Source organism: Mustelus asterias, unplaced genomic scaffold (genome assembly GCF_964213995.1).
Source record: "Mustelus asterias unplaced genomic scaffold, sMusAst1.hap1.1 HAP1_SCAFFOLD_47, whole genome shotgun sequence".
In the NCBI taxonomy this organism is placed as follows: domain Eukaryota; kingdom Metazoa; phylum Chordata; class Chondrichthyes; order Carcharhiniformes; family Triakidae; genus Mustelus; species Mustelus asterias.
In genome coordinates, this window is record NW_027590122.1 from 662,835 (window position 1) to 684,903 (window position 22,069).

A 22,069-nucleotide genomic window follows, 5' to 3' on the forward strand; every position below is an offset into this window, starting at 1 on the left:
AGTACAAAAAGTCCATATTTAAATCTGAAATACATGTTTAAATTCGATACCAGTGGTTATATGTGTCTCTATGCAGACAGTACCTTTGTATAATATAAATAAGGCACGTTGTGGTCCTTATTCTACATTAGTCTAAGTCAGTCCACCCTGTTTCAATAGCCTTTATTAGTTTTTAATCTCAAGGTATCCTGAACCCTTCTAACAAAATAACTTTAAAAAACTTAAAGTTTATAATTAGTCTCAAGTAAGCTTACATTAACACTGCAATGAAGTTACTGTGAAAAATCCCCTCTCTAACAACAAAAGAAACTTGATTTTAAACTTCATCTATTAATTTTTTTGTTATATTCCTCAACCTATTTTAATTTGATCAGTTTTTTGTTAGGGATGGGTAATTTCTGTTCTTTATAAACTGGTTCACTCATTTTGTTAATTCTACATGGGCTCGGAGAATGAGAACCCAGACTCTATCATCCATATCCTTTTTCTCCTTTTGCCACCACTTTCTCTCTGTCTTGCAGGAGGATCGTGGGGATTCCAATCAGACCAAATCATTTATTATAAAAGTAAAACAAAAACAGAAAATGCTGGAAAATCCCAGCAGATCTGACAGTATCTGTAGGGAGAGAATAGAGCCAACGTTTCAAGTCTGGATGACCCTTCATGAGAGCTCCTATGAAGTGTCATCCAGACTAAAAATGTTGGCTCTATTCTCAAATCATTTTATCGATAGGTTTCTTGTTCTTAGTTTCCAAAAGACAGGTAAGAAATCTGTCCGGTCCCTACTCGAGCTCTGAATTTTTCACTGGCCATGCTTGGGTAAGATTATAACGATTAGAATCCACTCTTAGAGGTCCACTTTTCAGTCCAGTGCTACTTGGAGTGTACCGTCACTTCACCGACTATCGGTCACAAGTCCCTCACAGTACTTATCACAAATCTATGATAAAATAATTTAAGCAATGCCTGAGAACGTTTCTTAATCTACTTACCACCGTTTGTTGATTGATCAGACCCCCTTTTTACAGATTCGGATATCTCAGCCGCGGAATATCAGCTGGTTATTCATAGATTCATAGAATCCTACAGTGCAGAATGAGGCCATTTGGCCCATCGAGACTGCACCGACTACAATCACGCCCAGGCCCTATCCCCCATGCATTTACCCTAGCTAGTCCCCCTGAGACTAAGGAGCAATTTAGCATGGCCAATCCACCTAACCCGCACATCTTTGGACTTTGGGAGGAAACCGGGGCACCCGGAGGAAACTGGGACACGGGGAGAATGTGCAGACTCCACACAGACAGTGACCCAAGCCAGGAATCGAACCCGGGTCCCTGGCGCTGTGAGCCAGCAGTGCTAACCACTGTACCACCGTGCCGCCCCAGTTTAATTCCCCAGTTTAATTCTAACTCATTCTGAGTAAATATTCTCACCAGGTCCTCTGTTGGGGCCCTGCTAAGCAGCTTTAATGGTCCGTGATTGCAGAAACTGAGCAGTCACAGGAATGTGGTCAAGATAGTCCAGTCCCATAATGCCTCACATTCAATCAGCAGTCCTTCAATTATAACAGAATATGTGGCTGTATGTAGCTGCCTCGGCCATGGTCAACCCCAACACTGCCTTCCTGAACTGCTACAATGCCTGAGGTGTAAGTACACCCACAGTGCTGTTAGGGAGGGATTTCCAGCTACACATTCCTGACAAGATTCTGATAGGTTTAGATAAAGTGGACAAAGAAAAGCTGTTCCCATTAGCTGATGGGACAAGGACAAGAGGGCACAGATTTAAAGTTTTGAATCAGAGATACAGGGGGGGATGTAAGGAAGAATATTTTGATGCAGTGAATGGTAATGACCTGGAACTTGCTGCCTACGAGGGTGGAGGAAGTGGAGACAATAAACAATTACAAAGGAAATTGGATGGGCATTTGGGGAGGTTCCAAACAGAAATCCTTACCAATTATCTCTGAACTTCCTAACACCCTGTCACTCTGTGATCCTTGTGAAATTTGAAACCATGTATTTGCAACAAGACTCAAAGAGCATCAGCCCACTGGAGGCAAAGTCGTGAGACCGGCCAGTCCAGCAGAAAGAAACCCTCCGACCCTCCCCATTGACCAACTGTGAGAATGAACAAAATGCAGTCCTGGATGTAATTGAGAGCAGAAACAATAACAGCAGAATCCAACCCTGGAATCACTCATGAACTTGTTGGTGTCTCAGCAGCTGGGATGAAACTCTGAATCCCTTCGCACACTGAGAGCAGGTGAATGGTCTCTCCCCAGTGTGAACTCGCTGGTGCTTCCGCAGGTTGGATGAATGAGTGAATCCCTTCCCACACTGAGAGCAGGTGAATGGTCTCTCCCCAGTGTGAACTCGCTGGTGTGTCTGCAGGGTGGATAACTGACTGAATCCCTTCCCACACTGAGAGCAAGTGAATGGTCTCTCTCCAGTGTGAACCCGCTGGTGTTTCCGCAGGTTGGATAACTGACTGAATCCCTTCGCACACTGAGAGCAGGTGAATGGTCTCTCCCCAGTGTGAACTCGCTGGTGTATCTGCAGGCTGGATAAATTAGTGAATTCCTTCCCACACTGGGAGCAGGTGAATGGCCTATCCCCAGTGTGAACTCGCTGGTGTGTCTGCAGGCTGGACAACTGACTGAATCCCTTCCCACACTGAGAGCAGGTGAACGGCTTCTCCCCAGTGTGAACTCGCTGGTGTGTCTGCAGGTGGGATAATTGAGTGAATCCCTTCCCACACTGAGAGCAAGTGAACGGCCTCTCCCCAGTGTGAACTCGCTGGTGTCTCCGCAGGTGGGATGTTTCATTGAATCCCTTGCCACACTGAGAGCAGGTGAACGGCCTCTCCCCAGTGTGAACTCCCTGGTGTCTCCTCATGCGGGAAGATTCACTGAATCCCTTCCCACACTGAGAGCAGGTGAACGGCCTCTCCCCAGTGTGAACTCCCTGGTGTGCCCGCAGGTTGGATGAATCACTGAATCCCTTCCCACAGTGAGAGCAGGTGAACGGCCTCTCCCCAGTGTGAACTCGCTGGTGCTTCCACAGGTTGGATGAATGAGTGAATCCCTTCCCACACTTTGAGCAGGTGAATGGTCTGTCCCCAGTGTGAACTCGCTGGTGTGTCCGCTGCTCGGATAACTGACTGAATCCCTTCCCACACTGAGAGCAGGCGAACGGCCTCTCCCCAGTGTGAACTCGCTGGTGTGTCCGCAGGTGGGATATTTCACTGAATCCCTTGCCACATTGAGAGCAGGTGAATGGCCTCTCTCCAGTTTGACTGCGCCAATGAACTTCCAGTTCTGATGGGTATCTGTATCTCTTCCCACAGTCCCCACATTTCCATGGTTTCTCCATGGTGCAGTGTCCTTGCCTCTCTCTTTGGTGGACAATCAGTTGAAGCCTCGTTAACACACACACAACACGAGTGCAGTCTCTCCCCACTGTTAATGGTGCGATCTGTATTCAGCTCTTTAGTCAATGCACTTGAACACTCTCATTTGATTGTGGCAGTGTGTTGGTCCTTTTCCAGTCAAACTGACATTTAAAATCCTTTCAAATCGACAGACCAGACAATCATTTGTCCTTCTGGATTCAAAAGCTGATGATATTCAGGTCCCAAGGAATATGACTCTGTCAGATCTAGATGTGACGATTGAGATTTCTGCATGTGATTCCTCTTTCAATATCCTGTAAAACAAGTTTGCAAACGTCATCACTGTCAGTACAGGATAGAAATTCAGAACAGACAGTTCTAGTTTCTATGGAACATTCTTTCCTCTCTCATTCCCCAAAAGCTCTAAATCTCCATCCCACACACTCTCCCTCCATTCTCACTCTGCTGTATCTAATATTCACCCTCCCAATTCTCCTGAAGGTGCTGATTGAAGTTGATTGGCAGATCCATGCTCACTACTTCCTGTCCAGCACAGAAATAATAACAAATTGGAACTGCGATTGGCCAATTGGTCTATCGAGCCTTTTAAACCAGTCCGTGAGATCATTGGCTCATCTACCTCAGCATCATTCTCCCATCACTAAACCCATCTCCCTTGATTTCTTCAATATCTAGAAACCAATCGCTCTCTCTCTCTCTCTCTCCTGAAAATTCTTGATGACTGAGGCTCCACAGGCCGCCAGGGTAGAGAATTCCAAAGCTTCACCACATACTTGAATGAGGAAATCCCTCGTCATCTTAGCTTTCTCTCCATTTCCCCATATGTTCCCCATAAGCCTTGACAGTCTTGTCAGTCAAAAATCAGTCTAACTCATCCTGGAAGATATTTAATGATTCTTAGCCTGCAATGATCCCTGTGGAAAGGAAATTCAAGAATAACAATTGCCTGAGGAGATGACTGGAAATATATAACGTAGCTACGTTTCTATAGTACAAGACTATAAATAATAATAAATGTATATTATTTCAGAGTCATAAATAATATATCTAATCTATATCATATAACAACACTCGACATGTCTCTATCCTATATTAATTTACTGTCCTCTTAAATGTCAGTAAGAAGTCTCACAACACCAGGTTAAAGTCCAACAGGTTTATTTGGCAGCAAAAGCCACACAAGCTTTCGGAGCGCTGCTCCTTCGTAATGTCAGCCATCTCCTGGGAAACAAACCCTTTAATTGTGAACATTAGGAAAGAGACCATCCTTTTAGCCAGACAAATAAATGTCTCAAGCTGAGGGAGCAAAGGATGTCAATGTCTTTAAGAGAGAGAGAGAGACCTGGGCCAACCTGTCTAGACTCTGCAGCCTCCCTGGATTCACTTCCTTTCCCTTCAGTTGCTGCAAGTCCCCAATTTCCCCCAGAATGAGAAAATAAATGGAAAGGGGGAGAAGAGAAAGTGTTTTACTCACAGATGTTGCCGACAGGAGGAAGTTTCAGTCTGTCTGAAGCTCAATCTTTATTAACACAAAGCCCGCGCTCTGATTGGCTGGAAGACCAGCGTCGTTCCGATCCTCCAACTCTTCCCATTGGCCATTACCTTAGCGTGACGGTCAGGGGGTGGGATCTCCGCCGCGCGGACACGGGAGCCCCGCCCCCACCCATTGTTCCCCCTCCCCCTACACCTCCTCGAGCCAAGGTTTCCAGGCAACCGGCTGATGGCTCCGGCCAGAGCGAGAAGCCGCTCGGTGATCTCCCCGTCCCCCTTCCCCCCCCGGCCCGGGATTGCGCATGTCCAAGGGAGAGGGGACGCTGCGCATGTGCGGTGAAGCCCATCCCCTTACCGGCATGCTGACGTGTTGACCAATGGGAAGAGGGGAGGACCGGAAGAACTCTGGTCCTCCAGCCAATCACATGTCCTGCATTGTGTGAATACGGAAGTTGGCCGATGAGCTTCAGACCAAAACCTCCTTCTCTGTGCAACATCTGGGAGGAAATCCAAAGGTGTTCTTTCATCATGTGAAGGGTAGGAGGTGACCAGGGAAAGAATAGGGTCCATTAGGGAGCAATGTGGTAATTTGTATGAGGAGCTGGGAGACATTGGTGAGGTTTTAAATGAATACTTTGCATCTGTATTCACTATGGGGGAGGGTGATGTTGGTATAGAAAGCACAGTAAGAAGTCTCACAACACCAGGGTAAAGTCCAACAGGTTTATTTGGAATCATGAGCTTTTGGAGCGCTGCACCTTCATCAGGTGAGTCATATAGAAAGCAGAGAGAGGCTTCAACAACTTAACATTGAGAGGGAGGTATTAACAGTTTCAACGGGGCCTAAAATTGTATAAATCCCCAGCTCCAGATGAGATATATCCTAGGCTGCTGTGGGAGGCAAGGGAGGAGATTGCAGCGACTCTGACAATAATTTTCAAATCTTCTCTGGCCACAGGAGAGGTACAGTAAGGAGTCTAACACCAGGTTAAAGTCCTGCAGGTTTATTTGGTAGCAAACGCCACTAGCTTTCGGAGCGCTCCTCCTTCGTCGGGTGAGTGGGAGATCTCTGACTTTAACCTGGTGTTGTTAGACTCCTTACTGTGTTTACCCCAGTCCAATGCCGGCATCTCCACAACAGGAGAGGTGCCAGGGGAATGGAGGACAGCTGATATGGTACCATTAGTCAAGAAGGGAAGTCGGGGAAAAAACAGCAAACTACAGGCCAGTGAGTCCAACTTCAGCAATAGGGAAAGTATTGCAAAAAATTCTGAGGGACAGATTACTTTCCACTTGGGGAGTAAGGATTAATCAAGGATAGTCAGCATGATTTTGGCAAAGGAAGATCATGTCTTACAAATTTGGTTGAACTTTTCGAGGAGGTGTGTAGATGAGGGGAGTGCAGTTGATGTAGTCTACATGAACTTCAGTAAGGCTTTTGACAAGGTCCCGCATGGGAGGCTGATGAAGAAGGTCCCATGGGATCCAGGGTAATTTGCTAAACTGGATCCAAAAGTGGCAGGAGTCAGAGGGGGATGGTCGAATGCTGTTTTTCTGATGAGCTGTCTGTGTCCAGTGGTGTTCCGCACGATTAGCGCTGGGTCCCTTGTTTTTAGTGTAAGTTAATGATCTGGATGTGAATGTAGGAGGTATGATCAGTAGGTTTACAGATGGGACAAAATTGGTGATGTGGTAAATATCAAAGAGCAAAGCCTTAGATTACAGGATGATATCGGCGGGGCAGCACTGCTGCATCACACAACCAGAGACCTGTGTTTGATATCGACGAGGCGGCACGGTGGCACTGCTGCATCACACAACCAGAGACCTGGGTTTGATTCCCGGTTTGTGTCACTCTCTCTCTTTCTTCCCGTGTCTGCTTGGTTTCCTCTGGATTCTCCGGTTTCCTCCCACAATCCAAAAGACGTGCTTTAGGTTAGGTGCATTGGCCATGCTAAATTCTCCCTCAGTGTATCCGAACAGATTTTCACAGTGACTTCATTGCAGTGTTCATGTTAGCCTACTTGTGACACTAATAAATGAACTTTAAAACTTTAATTCGATGGGCAGAACAGTGGCAAAATGAATTCAGACCTGAAAAGTTTGAGGTAATGCATTTTGGGAAGACTAACAAGGTAATGCACAATAAATGGTCAGATCCGAGGAAGTACAGAAGTTCAGAGGGACCTTGGTGTGCATGTCATAGATCCCTGAAGACAGCAGGACAGGGACACAATGTGGTTCAGAAGGCACATGGGATACTTGCCTTTATTACCGAGGCATTGAATATAAGAGCAGGGAGGTTATGATGGAGCTGTATAAAATGCTTGTGAGGCCACAGCTGGAGTACTGTGTGCAGTTCTGGTCGCCACACTATAAGAAGGATGTAATTGCACTGGAGAGGGTGCAGAGGAACCTCCCCAGGGTGTTGGCTGGGCTGGAGTGTTTCAGTTATCAAGAGAGACTGGATAAGCTGGCATTGTTTTTCTTGGAGCAGAGAAGGATGAAGGGGACCTCATTGAGGTGTATAAAATTCTGAGGGGCAAAGATAGGGGGATAGGAAGGAACTTTTCTCTTCAGTCGAGGGGTCAATAACCAGGGGCCTGGATTAAAGCTCAGGGGCAGGAGGTTTACAGGAGATGTGAGGGAAAATGTTTTCACCCAGAGGGTGGTGGGAATCTGGAACTCACTGCCTGAAAGGGTGGTAGAGGTGGGAACCTTCACAACATTTAAGAAGAATTTAGATAAGCTCTTGAAATTCCATAGCATACAAGGTTACGCACCAAGTGTGGAAAGGGATGAGAATAGAATGGTGCTTGATGGCCGGCACAAACATGATGGGCCGAAGGGCCTCTTTCCATGCTGTAGAACTCTATGATCACCCACGTTGGCAGCAAGTTCAATATCATCATCAGTCACAACCCCCTGTATCTTCACTCACTGAAACAATCCATTTAAAACATTTTTAGTTGAGGAATATAGTGATATTTCTGTTAGGCTGGCATTCTGCATGGAGGCCTTCACGACACACGACAGCGCAGAGTCGCTAAGCAGAGACTGATAGCCAAGTTCCGCACACATGAGGACGGCCTCAACCGGGATCTTGGATTCATGTCACACTGTCTGTAACCCCACGACTTGCCTGGGCTTGCAAAATCTCACTAACTGTCCTGGCTGGAGACAATACACATCTCTTCAACCTGTGCTTAACCCTCTCTCTGCTCACTTTGTCTGTACCTTTAAGACTTGATTACCTGTAAAGACTCACATTCCAAACATTATTTTGTAAATTGAGTTTGTGTCTTTATATGCCCTGTTTGTGAACTGAACACCCAGTCACCTGATGAAGGGGCAGCACTCCGAAAGCTAGTGGCTTTTGCTACCAAATAAACCTGTTGGACTTTAACCTGGTGTTGTGAGACTTCTTACTGTGTCCAGGAAGGAAGCAGTGAGCATGAATCTGTCAATCAGCCTCAATCAGCACCTTCAGGAGAATTGGGAGGGTGAATATTAGCTACAGCAGAGTGAGAATGGAGGGAGAGTGTGTGGGATGGAGATTTACAGCTTTTGGGGAATGAGAGAGGAAAGAATGTTCCATAGGAACTTGAATTGTCTGTTCTGAATTTCTATCCTGTACTGACACTGATGACTTTTTCAAACTCATTTACAGGTTATCAGAAGGTGAGGATTTACAGAATGAAATTTTGAAACAAACGTCACGTTAACATCTGACAGAGTCACTCAATTCATCGGGACCTCAATATCATCGACCTTTGAATCTCGAAGGAGAAATGTTTCTCTGCTCTGCCTGCTTTAGAAGACTTTAAACATCAGTGTGACTGGAAAAGCACTGACACACACACACCTGAGTGAGAGTGTTCCAGTGCACTGAGTGTGGAAAGAGCTTTAACCGGTGACATTTACAGCGCGGCGAGACTACCCGTGTTCTGTGTGAGATTTAACTGACTGTTTAACCTGGAGAGTGACAAGGACACCCGCACCATGGAGAAACGGTGGAAATGTGGGGACTGTGGGAAGAGATACAGAGCCCCCTGTGACCTGGAAATCCATCGACGCAGTCACACCGGGGAGAGGCCATTCACCTGCTCTGTGTGTGGGAAGGGATACATTCAGTTATCCCACCTGCTCAGACACAAAGTCACTCACAGCAATGAGAGACCCTTTAAATGCTCTGACTGTGGAAGCGACTTCAAACGTGCTGCAGATCTGAGAGACCACGAGCGCATTCACACTGAGGAGAGACCGTTCAGCTGCTCTCACTGCACAAAGACATTCAGAACATCATCCAACCTGCGGCAACACCAGCGAGTTCACACCGGGGAGAGACCATTCACCTGCTGTGTGTGTGGGAAGGGATTCAGTCAGTTATCCAGCCTGCTGAAACACAAAGTCACTCACTCCCAGGAGAGACCCTTTAAATGCTCTGACTGTGGGCGAGGCTTCAAAAGCTCTGGTGAACTGATGTCCCACAAACGTTTTCACACTGCAGAGGGACTGTTCACCTGCTCTGTGTGTGGGAAGGGATTCAATCGGTCATCCCACCTGCAGACACACCAGCGAGTTCACACTGGGGAGAGACCATTCACCTGCTGTGTGTGTGGGAAGGGATTCACTCAGTCATCCCACTTACAGAATCACAAAGTCACTCACAGCAATGAGAGATCCTTTAAATGCTCTGACTGTGGGAGCGGCTTCAAAAGTGCTGCGGATCTGAATATCCACCAGCGCATTCACACCGAGGAGAGACCGTTCAGCTGCTCTCACTGCTCAAAGAGGTTCAAAATCTCATCCAACCTGCGGGTACACCAGCGAGTTCACACTGGGAAGAGGCCATTCACTTGCTCTGTGTGTGGGAAGGGATTCACTCAGTCATCTGGTCTGACAACACACAAAGTCACTCACAGCAATGAGAGACCTTTTAAATGCTCTGACTGTGGGCGTGGCTTCAAAAGTGCTGCGGATCTGATGATCCACCAGCGCATTCACACTGAGGAGAGACCCTTCAGCTGCTCTCACTGCACAAAGAGATTTAAAAGTTCATCCAATCTGCGGAAACACCAGCGAGTTCACACTGGGGAGAGACCATTCCCCTGCTGTGTGTGTGGGAAAGGATTCACTCAGTTGTCCAGCCTGCTGAAGCACAAAAGCTCTCACACCCAGGAGAGACCCTTTCAATGCACTGACTGTGGGACTGGTTTTGAAAGCTCTCATGAACTGTTGATTCACCAGCGAGTTCACACTGAGGAGAGACCGTTCAGCTGCTCTCACTGCACAAAGAGATTTAAAAGGTCATCCACACTGTGGATACACCAGCGAGTTCACACTGGGGAGAAACCATTCCCCTGCTCTGTGTGTGGAAAGGGATTCACTCAGTCATCCAGCTTGCTGAGACACAATGTTACTCACACCAAGGAGAGACCCTTTAAATGCTCTGACTGAGAGGCCGGACTCAAAACCTCTCAGGAACTGATGATCAACCAGTGCATTTACACAGGGGAGAGACAGTTCAGCTGCTCTGTGTGTGGGCGCGGCTTCAAAAGTTCTGGCTAATTGGTGTCCCACCAGCACACTCTCACTGCACAAAGAGATTTAAATGGTCATCCAACCTGCAGGAACACCAGCGTGTTCACACCGGGGAGAGACCATTTACCTGCTCGGTGAGTGTGAAAGGATTTACTCGGTTATCCAGACTGCAGAGACAGAACGTCACTCACACTCTGCAGAGATCCTTTAAATTCTCCGAATGTGGGTGCGGCTTCAAAAGCTCTTGGGAACTGATGAGACGGAGACAGGAATGAGATAGAGAATCTGGTGAACTGGTGCGGCGGCAATAATCTCTCCCTCAATACCAACTAAATGAAGGAGACTGACATCGGTTTCAGGAAGCGTAAAGGAGAACATGCCACTGTCTACTTCAATAGGGACGATACAGAAATGGTCGAGAGCTTCATGTTTTTCGGCGTCCCAATCACCAACAATATGTCCTGGTTCCCCCCCATGCCGACACCATAGTTACGAAAGCCCACCAATGCCTCTACTTTCTCAGAAGACTAAGGAAATTTAGCACATCAGCTATGACTCTCCCAACTTCTCCAGATTCACCAGAGAAAGCATTCTTTCTGATTGTATCACAGCTTGGTATGGCTCCTGCTCTGTCCAAGACCGCAATAAACTCCAAAGGTCGTGAACAAAACCCAATCCATCACGCAAACCAGCCTCCCATCCATTGACTATGTCTACACTTCCTGCTGCCTCCACAAAGCAGCCAGCATTATTAAGGACCCCACCCACCCCAGACATTCTCTCTTCCACCTTCTGTCAGGAAAAAGACACAAAATCAGGACATGTACCAACTGACTCAAGAGCAGCTTCCTCCCTGCTGCCATCAGACTTTTGAATGGACCTACCTCGCATTCAGTTGATCTTTTTCTGCACCCTCGCTCTGACTGTAACACTACATTCTGCACCAGCTCCTTTCCTTCTCGATGAATAGATTATCCATTTTACTTTAATTTCACTCACTTTGTGAGCATGTGCAGTGTGTTTAATTGGACCCTGGTTGTTTTGAACTCAGTTTCTCTCTGGAGTGTGTGTCAATGCCTTGATGATGTCACAATGTTGTCTCAATCCCCTGGCCACATTCACCATTTCATCTCCTGCTGTGTCTCAAGTAGCTGTGTGTGTTTGGGACCCGCTCTTCACTCCATCTCACCATGACTTTAGGCTTGTTATTTTTCACATGTAACAAATCACATCTGCACACTCACTCCGGTATCCCAAAATCATGTCACACATTCTTAACTCTCAGATGCACGAATGAAAAGATCAAAGTGAGTGTCTGTCTTTCTTATCTCCCCCTGTTATGGTGCTGATATTTCATGTAGTGGCCGGGCTTTCAAATGTGGATTTTTTAATGTGGACAAAGATGTAAATATCACCCAGAGAAAGTGATCAACTTATTCATCCCAGCTACACGTTCCAGACTTTCACTAGACTGTAGGTGGATACCAGATTGATATATTTCATTCAACCACACCCAAGGTGAATTATTCCAATTCCTTTATTGTCCAGGACAATATATTCACAATATCTTTAAAAGGGCGGCACGGTAGCACAGTGGCTAGCACTGCTGCTTCACAGCTCCAGGGTCCCGGGTTTGATTCCCGGCTTGGGTCACTGTCTGTGTGGAGTTTGCACATTCTCCTCGTGTCTGCGTGGGTTTCCTCCGGGTGCTCCGGTTTCCTCCCACAGTCCAAAGATGTGCGGGTTAGGTTGATTGGCCAGGTTAAAAAAAAAAATTGCCCCTTAGAGTCCTGGGATGTGTAGGTCAGAGGGATTAGTGGGTAAAATATGTGGGGGTAGGGCTTGGGTGGGATTGTGGTCGGTGCAGACTCGATGGGCCGAATGGCCTCCTTCTGCACTGTAGGGTTTCTATGATTTCTATGAAAACAGAAATTAAACATTCCCATTTGATTTCAGACAGGAACATATTCTGTTAGTTTGTTCTTTATTGTCGATGTCAGGCTGGGGTTGTTCCCCTTGGAGCAAAGGAGGTTGAGGGGAGATTTGATGGAGGTGGACAAGATTCTGACAGGTTTAGATAAGGTGGACAAAGAAAAGCTGTTCCCATTAGCTGATGGGACAAGGATGAGGTGGGACACAGATTTAAGGCTTTGGGTCAGGGATGGGGGTGGGGGGGGGGGGGGGGGGTGGGGTGGGGAGCGCAGGGGGGAGGGGGGGGCGCGGGGGGATGTGAGGAAGAATATTTTGATGCAGCGAATGGTAATGACCTGGAACTCGCTGCCTACGAGGGTGGAGGAAGTGGAGACAATAAACAATTACAAAGGAAATTGGATGGGCATTTGGAGGGTTTCAAACAGAAATGCTGACTAAATATCTCTGAACTTCCTCACACCCGGTCACTCTGTGATCCGTGTGAAATCTGAAACCAGGTATTCACAACAAGTCTCAAAGAGCATCAGCCCACTGGAGGCAGTTGTGAGACCGGTCAGTCCAGCAGAAAGAAACCCCCCGACCCTCCCCATTGACCAACTGTGAGAATGAACAAAATGCAGTCCTGGATGTAATCGAGAGCAGAAACAATAACAGCAGAATCCAACCCGTGTGATCACACCGTGAGTTCACACCAGGGAGAGACCGTTCACCTGCTCTGTGTGTGGGAAGGAATTCACTCATTCATCTCGCCTGCTGAGCCACAATCTCACTCACACCAATGAGACACCCTTTAAATGCTCGGATTGTGAAAGTGGTTTCAAAAGTTCTCGGGATGTGATGTCCCACCAGCGCACTCACAGTGAGGAGAGACCGTTCAGCTGCTCTCACTGCACAAAGACATTTAGAACGTCATCCCACCTGCGGGAACACCAGCGAGTTCACACTGGGGAGAGACCGTTCAGCTGCTGTGTGTGTGGGAAAGGATTCACTCAGTCATCCAGCCTGCGGAGACACCAACGGGTTCACGAATGATGACAGGGGTTGGGTTCTGCTGTTATTGCTGCTGTTGATCACATCCAGGACTGAACCATGTTCATTCTGACAGTTGGTGAAGTGGGAGGGTCGGAGGGTTTCCTCCTGTTGGACTGGCCGGTCTCACAACTTTGCTTCTAGTTCTCTGGTGCTCTTTGAGCCTGGGAGAGCACATTTCACTGAAAGGACATTTATTTTATCCTAGATCGTAAATAGTGTTTTTCCGACCACGACAGGTAGATCTAAAATAAATACAGAAAGAGCTGGAAAAACACAACACGTCTTGCAGCATCTGTGGAGAGAGAAACAGTGTTAATGTTTCACACGACTGGATTGGGAATCAATCTTGTGAACCTCCTCTGAACTGCTTCCAATGCATTTATATCCTTTGTTTAATAGGAGACAAAATTGTACCCTGTGTTCAAGGTGCAATCTCAGCAACGCCCTGCACAACTGGAGCATAACATCTTTACTTCTATGTTCAATTTCTCTCAGAATAAAGGATAACATTCCATTTGTAAGAACTTTGATTTATTTGAACTAAGATTTATGGGGGTTCTCTTGTTTACAATAACCTCCCTCATCATAAATCACACCAGGTTCCAGTGACTTAATCATATGGCAAGAAAGAATACTTTAAATGGTGAATTCAGAAAGTTTATTAACCATTAAAAATGTAACAAGTCAGAAAGATAAAAAAGCAAAGTATGGATCAACAGCAAAAGGAGGAAAGCTGAACTTTAACTTCTCCATCCTTCTCAAACCAGGACATGAAGTGATGGCTCTGAAAACGTGAATAACTTGTAAAACTAACAGCTCTCAACGTCTCTCTGTAGGGCACAGTGTGAGGCACTGCTGCCTCACAGCAGAGGGTTCGAGTCCCGGCTTGGGTCACTGGCCGTGCGGAGTTTGCCCATTCTCCCCGTGTCTGTGCAGGTTTCCTCCGGGTGCTCCAGTTTCCTCCCACAGTCCGAAAGATGCGCTGGTTGGGTACATTGGCTATGCTAAATTCTCCCTCAGTTTACTTCAGTAAGTTTGCGGACGACACAAAATTGGCAGGACTTGCAGATAGTGAGGAGCATTGTCAGAAGCTACAGAAGGATATAGATAGGCTGGAAATTTGGGCAAAGAAATGGCAGATGGAGTTCAATCCTGATAAATGCGAAGTGATGCATTTTGGTAGAAATAATGTAGGGAGGAGCTATACGATAAATGGCAGAACCATAAAGGGTGTAGATACGCAGAGGGACCTGGGTGTGCAAGTCCACAGATCCTTGAAAGTGACGTCACAGGTGGAGAAGGCGGTGAAGAAGGCATATGGCATGCTTACCTTTATAGGACGGGGCATAGAGTATAAAAGTTGGGGTCTGATGTTGCAGATGTATAGAAAGTTGGTTCGGCCGCATTTGGAATACTGCGTCCAGTTCTGGTCGCCACACTACCAGAAGGATGTGGAGGCTTTGGAGAGAGTACAGGGGAGGTTTACCAGGATGTTGCCTGGTATGGAGGGGCTTAGTTATGAGGAGAGACTGGGTAAACTGGGGTTGTTCTCCCTGGAAAGACGGAGGATGAGGGGAGACTTAATAGAGGTGTATAAAATTATGAAAGGCATAGATAGGGTGAATGGTGGGAAGCTTTTCCCCAGGTCGGTGGTGACGTTCACGAGGGGTCATAGGTTCAAGGTGAAGGGAGGGTAGGTTTAACACAGATATCAGACGGACATATTTTACACAGAGGGTGGTGGGGGCCTGGAATGCGCTGCCAGGCAAGGTGGTGGAGGCAGACACACTGGGAACGTTTAAGACTTATCTAGACAGCCATATGAACGGAGTGGGAATGGAGGGATACAAAAGAATGGTCTCGTTTGGACCAGGGAGCGGCGCGGGCTTGGAGGGCCGAAGGGCCTGTTCCTGTGCTGTATTGTTCTTTGTTCTTTGTACCCAAACAGGTGCCAGAGTGTGGCGACTGGGGGATTTTCAGAGTAACTTCATTGCAATGTTAATGTAAGTCTATGTGTGACACTAATAAACAAACTATAAAAAAAGTTAACTTTTAAAAACTTTTACCAAATTGGTTTCTCGAATCCCCTTTTTTATACTTTAAAAATGTAGAAAGCCATCCTCAGCTAATTGTTAGGAATTAGTGAATTGGTCTATAACTTGTCAATAATGAAATTGATTTGGTTTTTAGCTAATCGCACACATTGTCTTAATTTTAAGACATATCTTTCTCTCAAACGATATCTCTTAGCTTGGGGTAGCCTGATAATTGGGTCGACCGATAATTGGTTCACATCAGTCATTCAATGTTGAGACATCTTGAACAGGAGCCGATTCATTCCCTCCAGTCAAGGTTAACAAGTCCTTTCATCTTTTTTTATTCTGTCAGCATGGGAAGGGAACATCTGATAATTCCCACAGCATTTTAACCATTCTTAATGTGTTTATAATTCTAAAAGTTATAAACTTGTGTTCAAATTTACATTTCCAGCCTTTATAACATCTGTATTAATGAATCATTATTTAATTGTCTCACAATTAAGGCTGTCTATTTAACTAATCTGGCTGCTTTCCCATTGTGGGAACTTCAGGCCACAAAAAAGGTAGTTAGAGTCGTAGAGGTTTACAGCATGGAAACAGGCCCTTCGGCCCAACTTGTCCATGCCGCCCAGTTTTTACCACTAAACTCGTCCTAATTGCCCTGTAATATTACTCATGATCTGTGCTTCCAAGCATTTTGAATGTGCATCTACAACAAGCAAACACATGTGATTCATGAAAGGCCCCCCAAGGGCCACATGTAGTCTGGACCACGGCCTATCAGGCCACCCCCAAGGATGAAGTGGTAATGTACCCAGTGTGTTGGGGGGAATGAACTCAGAAGAATCATTCAACACTCAAACCTGATTCAATCGACAAACAGTTTATTGAGCTAGGCCAGCGGGGAGAAGCCACAGGGACTGACCATGTGCAACTCCACCCAAAGAAAATCATCAATTCTTATACAGCTACTCAACCCATCCTGGCTGGACACAATCCAATCAGAATGGTGATAGATTACATACATTACATATAGGTGCAATTAAATTAGTATCTGGGCATCATGGGGCTTTGTGATCATCTCATGAACAGATAGGTGCCCCCATCATGATGCTTTCCAGACCCCCTTATCTACCATCCTTGGGGTCTTCTTTGTACATAGACTCCCTTCGTTTGAAAAGGGGTGGATTAAAAGTTCTCAAATGGATGTCAGCACCCTTCCTTTGTTTTAATCTAACAACCACACGGTCTGGGAATCATTTCTATTTAATAATCTCTCCTTTTAAACTCTGTTCTTCAGTATCCAACTCCAGAATTTTCCTTTTCATTGTGTTAATTGTGTCAGGAATAAATCTTTGGACCTGACAGGAAGTTTAACCCAAGATCAATCCAACACAGGATTGGTCAGAATCGTTTCATCTGTACCAAATTTTAAATAACTGAAGGGGGCGACCTTTATGCTTAAGACGACTTTTATGCTTAATATCATGGATATTTTTACGTGTGTATATCAAATTTATTTTAAAATATTGTCAACAGTTCACAGCAATGCGATGACTCATGGAGAGGCTCCTTGCATCCCCTAATCACTTCAGACAGCCTTAATCACTTTCGACTCCAAGCAGGGAAACACAGACAATAGCTCAACTGATTAGATTATGCAAGAAGCTCAAATCACAAAGGGAGCCCTCCAGAAACAGATCAGCCCAGGGGAAATGGGATCAGCTCCACCTATCTATAATGGCTGTTTTAATATCTCGCTATTGTGCCACTGCTTTGTGTTATGAGCAGATACTGATCATGTAACTTGTAGTAAATGATGAGCCTATTACCATATGTTTGACACGAAGTTCAAAACCCTATAAACTGTAAAGCGCACAATGGCCAGGCAGAGCAGTTGACTAGCAGCTGTCTCTCCCCAGGCCTGCAGTTTTGTTATTTTAAACAGAGAATAAAATTTGTGTTGCCTTTTTGTACTGTACTCATGTCTGCTTGTCTTTCATGCTGGTAGGAAGTGAGAAAACTTCCCCTTACAATAACCATTACAAATTAAAACTCTCATTTTCATGAGTGAGTTTTATCTGGATTAAAATTCCCACATGTTTAGTAAAATATCCTGGAATCCTGTCTCTGGTCAGTAAATATGGCTCCAGGTTCATAACTTTTGAAAAAAAAAGCTTTATTCATTACACTTCCATTTTAAAAATCTGTTTGATTTAAATCACAGACAAAAAACCTCAAAGCTTAAAGCGTTCAACCCACAAATATCATCCACACACAAACAGAGAAACTTAGCATGTGCTTTACAATAACAATAACCAAAATTAATTACTTAAGCATTCTTCTGATTCTGTTTTTAAACTCCCAAAAATGCCTTTAATTAAAGACTCAAGGTAAGGTTAATTCCCCAGAAAGATAAACCTTAACAAATGTAGCCCAAAACAATGATAAAACACATCTACAAACATGCACAGAAAACAAACAAAACACACAGATTCTCACAGCTTGTAAATTTCAAACAATGAATCCTCAGCATTCTCTCTCGCAGCTATAACTTCTTAAAGCGACAGAGCACTACAAGCTCACAACTCCTTGATTAAAATAAGATGCAAGATCCTTCATTGTAACTTAACCCTTTTTAAGCCAACTTCCAAGGCCTGATTTTATCGGCAACATCTAATCTTTGTTGATTTAAAATCCCAAACACGTTACCAGCTGCAAACTCTTTGTTCTTTATCTGGGGTTGAGGTGACAACAATATAAAATTCTCAGTTATTCCAAATTCCTCCAGGCTACGCTTAAAATTTCCACATTTAATTGGCTCTAATAAATCCACAATTATAAACTAAAATAGACACGAGTTTCTGGGCGATTTAAAAACAAGTTAAAAACAAGATGCCAGAGGAAAGATAGAACAGGAGGAAAGAAACGAGGGGGAGTTGCACTTTTGATTCAGGAAAACATCACGGCAGTACTGAGAGGGGATATATCCGAGGGTTCGCCCACTGAGTCGATATAAGAAGGGGGAAATCACTTTGATAGAGTTGTACTATAGGCCCCCAAATAGTCGGTGGAAAATTGAGGAGCAAATATGTAAGGAGATTACAGATAGTTCCAAGAAAAATAGGGTGGTAATAATAGGGGATTTTAACTTTTCCAACATTGACTGGGACAGACACAGTATTCGAGGCTTGGATGGGGAGAAATTTGTTGAGTGTATTCAGGAGGAATTTCTCATTCAGTATGTGGATGGCCCGACTAGAGAGGGGCAAAACTTCACCTCCTCTTGGGAAATAAGGAAGGGCAGGTGATAGAAGTGTGAGTGAGGGATCACTTTGGGACCAGTGACCATAATTCCATTAGTTTTAAGATACCTATGGAAAATGATTGGTCAGGTCCAAAAGTTAAAATTCTAAATTAGGGCAAGGCTAATGTTGATGGTATCAGGCAGGAACTTTCGACAGTTAACTGGGGGAGTCTGTGGGAAGGCAAAGGGACGTCTGGTAAGTGGGAGGCTTTCAAAAGTGTTTTAACCAGGGTTCAGTGTAAGCACATTGCTCTTAGAGTGATGGGCAAGGCTGGTAGAAGTCGGGAACCCTGGATGACTCAAGATATTGAGGCCCTGGTCAAGAAGAAGAAGGAGGCACATGACATGCATAGGCAGCTGGGATCAAGTGGATCCCTTGAAGAGTATAGAGGGTGTAAGAGTAGAATTAAGAGAGAAATCAGGAGGACAAAAAGGGGACACGAGATTGTTTTGGCAGATAAGGCAAAGGAGAATCCAAAGAGGTTCTATAAATACATAAAGGGCCAAAGAGTAACTCGGGAGAGAGTAGGGCCTCTTAAGGATCAACAAGGACATCTATGTGCGGATCCACAAGAGATGGGTGAGATCATAAATGAATATTTTTCATCATTATTTATTGTTGAGAAAAGCATGGATGTTAGGGAACTTGGGGAAATAAAGTGATGTCTTGAGAAGTGTACTTATAACAGAGAAGGAGGTGCTGGAAGTCATAAAGCGCATCAAGGTAGATAAATCCCCGGGACCTGATGAAGTGTATCCCAGAACACTGTGGGAGGCTAGAGAGGAAATTGCGGGTCTCCGAGCAGAGATATTTGAATCATTGATAGTCACGGGTGAGGTGCCTGAAGATTGGAGGGTGGCAAATGTTGAGCCTTTGTTTAAAAAGGGCTGCAGGGAAAAGTCTGGGAACTACAGGCCGGTGTGATTCACATCTGTAAGTTGTCAGAAGGTATTTGAGAGACAGGATCTACAGGCATTTAGAGATGCAGGGACTGATTAGGGACGGTCAGCATGGCTTTGTGAGTGGAAAATCATGTCTCACAAATTTGATTGAGTTTTTTGAAGGGGTAACCAAGAAGGTAGATGAGGGCAGTACAGGTGATGCTGTCTACATGGACTTTAGCAAGGCCTTTGACAAGGTACCGCATGGTAGATTGTTGCTTAAGGTTAAATCTAATGGAATCCAGGGTGAGTTCGCCAAATGGATACAAAACTGGCTTGATGACAGAAGACAGAGGGTGGTTGTAGAAGGTTGTTTTTCAAACTGGAGCCTGTGACCAGCGGTGTGCCTCAAGGATCGGTGCTGGGTCCACTGTTATTTGTCATTTATATTAATGATTTGGATGAGAATGTAGGAGGCATGGTTAGTAAGTTTTCAGATGACACCAAGGTTGGTGGTATCGTGGACAGTGAAGAAGGTTATCTAGGATTGTAGCATGATCTTGTTGGGACGTCTTGTTGAAGTTGTACAAGACATAGGTAAGGCCACACTTGGAATACTGTGTACAGTTCTGGTCACCCTATTATAGAAAGCATATTATTAAACTGGAAAGAGTGCAGAAAAGATTTACTAGGATGCTACCGGGACTTGGTGGTTTGAGTTATAAAGAGAGGCTGGATAGACTGGGACTTTTTTCCCTGGAATGTAGGAGGCTGAGGGGTGAACTTATAGAGGTCTATAAAATAATGAGGGGCCAGTGGACTGACAAATGGCAGATGGAGTTTAATTCAGATAAATGCGAGGTGATACATTTTGGGCGATCGAACCAGGGCAGGACTTACTCAGTTAATGGTAGGGTGTTGGGGAGAGTTACAGAACAGAGATCTAGGGGTACAGGTTCATAGCTCCTTGAAAATGGAGTTGCAGGTGGACAGAGTGGTGAAGAAGGCATTCTGCATGTTGGTCAGAACATTGAATACAGGAGTTGGGACGTCTTGTTGAAGTTGTACAAGACATTGGTAAGGCCACACTTGGAATACTGTGTACAGTTCTGGTCACCCTATTATAGAAAGCATATTATTAAACCAGAAAGAGTGCAGAAAAGATTTACTGGGATGCTACCGGGACTTGGTGGTTTGAGTTATAAAGAGAGGCTGGATAGACTGGGACTTTTTTCCCTGGAATGTAGAAGGCTGAGGGGTGACCTTATAGAGGTCTATAAAATAATGAGGGGCATAGATCAGCTATATAGTCAATATCTTTTCCCAAAGGTAGGGGAGTCTAAAACTAGAGGGCATAGGTTTAAGGTGAGAGGGGAGAGACACAGAAGGATCCAGAGGGGCATTTGTTTCACACAGAGGGTGGTGAGTGTCTGAAAAAAGGTGCCAGAGGTAGTAGTAGAGGCGGGTGCAATTTTGTCTTTTAAAAAGCGTTTAGACAGTTACATGGGTAAGATGGGTGTCGCGGGATATGGGCCAAACGTGGGCAATTGGGACTAGCACAGGGGTTAAAAAAGGGGCGGCATGGACAAGTTGGGCAGAAGGGCCCGTTTCCAAGCTGGAAACCTCTATGACTAAATGAACTGTCTGCTGAAAGGGTTAACTTTTCTACAGAATCTAAAGGGGTGGGGAGTGAACAGAAAACACTTGGCACACAATTACATCACTTTACATAATTTTAAAAAACTTCTCCAACAACAAAATAAAGTTGATTTTAAACTTAATCTATTAATTCTTTTGTTCTCTTCCTCAACCTAATTATTTTTATTTGATCAGTTTTTGTTGGGGATGGGTAACTTCTGTTCTTTATAAACTGGTTCACTGGTTTTGTTGATTCTACATGGGCTCGGAGAATCAGAACCCAGACTTTATCATCCTTATCCTTTTTCTTCCTTTGCCACCACTCCCTCTGTTTTGCGGGAGGGTCGTGGGGATTCCAATCAGAACTAATCATTTTATCATAAAAGTAAAATACTGCGGATGCTGGAATCTGAAACAAAAACAGTAAATGCTGGAAAATCTCAGCGGGTCTGACAGCATCTGTGAAGAATGGAGCCAAGGTTTCGATAATGGATGACCCTTCATAACAGCTCTTATGAAGCATCATTCAGACTCAAAATGTTGGCTCTGTTCTCTAATCATTTTATCGATACGTTTCTTGTTCTTAGTTTTAGGTTTAAAGTGAGAGGGGAGAGATACAAAAGGGTCCAGAGGGGCAGTTTTTCACTCAGGTCGTGGTGAGTGTCTGGAATGAGTTGCCAGAGGCAGTGGGAGAGGCGGGTATAATTCTGTCTTTTAAAAAGCATTTAGACAGTTACATGGTAAGATGGGTACAGAGGGATATGGGCAAAATACGGGCAATTGGGAC

At 45.1% G+C, this 22,069-nt stretch overlaps 2 protein-coding genes across 2 annotated transcripts in view; one reads left to right on the plus strand and one right to left on the minus strand.

Annotated features, from left to right (window-relative positions):
- LOC144483162 (uncharacterized) overlaps positions 1-22,069 on the plus strand; it is a 187,030-nt gene that overhangs the window by 145,110 nt on the left and 19,851 nt on the right. The window lies entirely within an intron of this gene.
- The window catches only part of LOC144483171 (uncharacterized), a gene marked incomplete at its 5' end in the record, with an annotated part of 182,667 nt that continues 162,796 nt past the window's right edge, over positions 2,199-22,069 (minus strand). The window contains one exon of the mRNA XM_078201967.1: positions 2,199-3,300. Coding sequence (XP_078058093.1) covers positions 2,199-3,300 — 1,102 coding nt within the window. The remainder of the gene's footprint in view (positions 3,301-22,069) is intronic.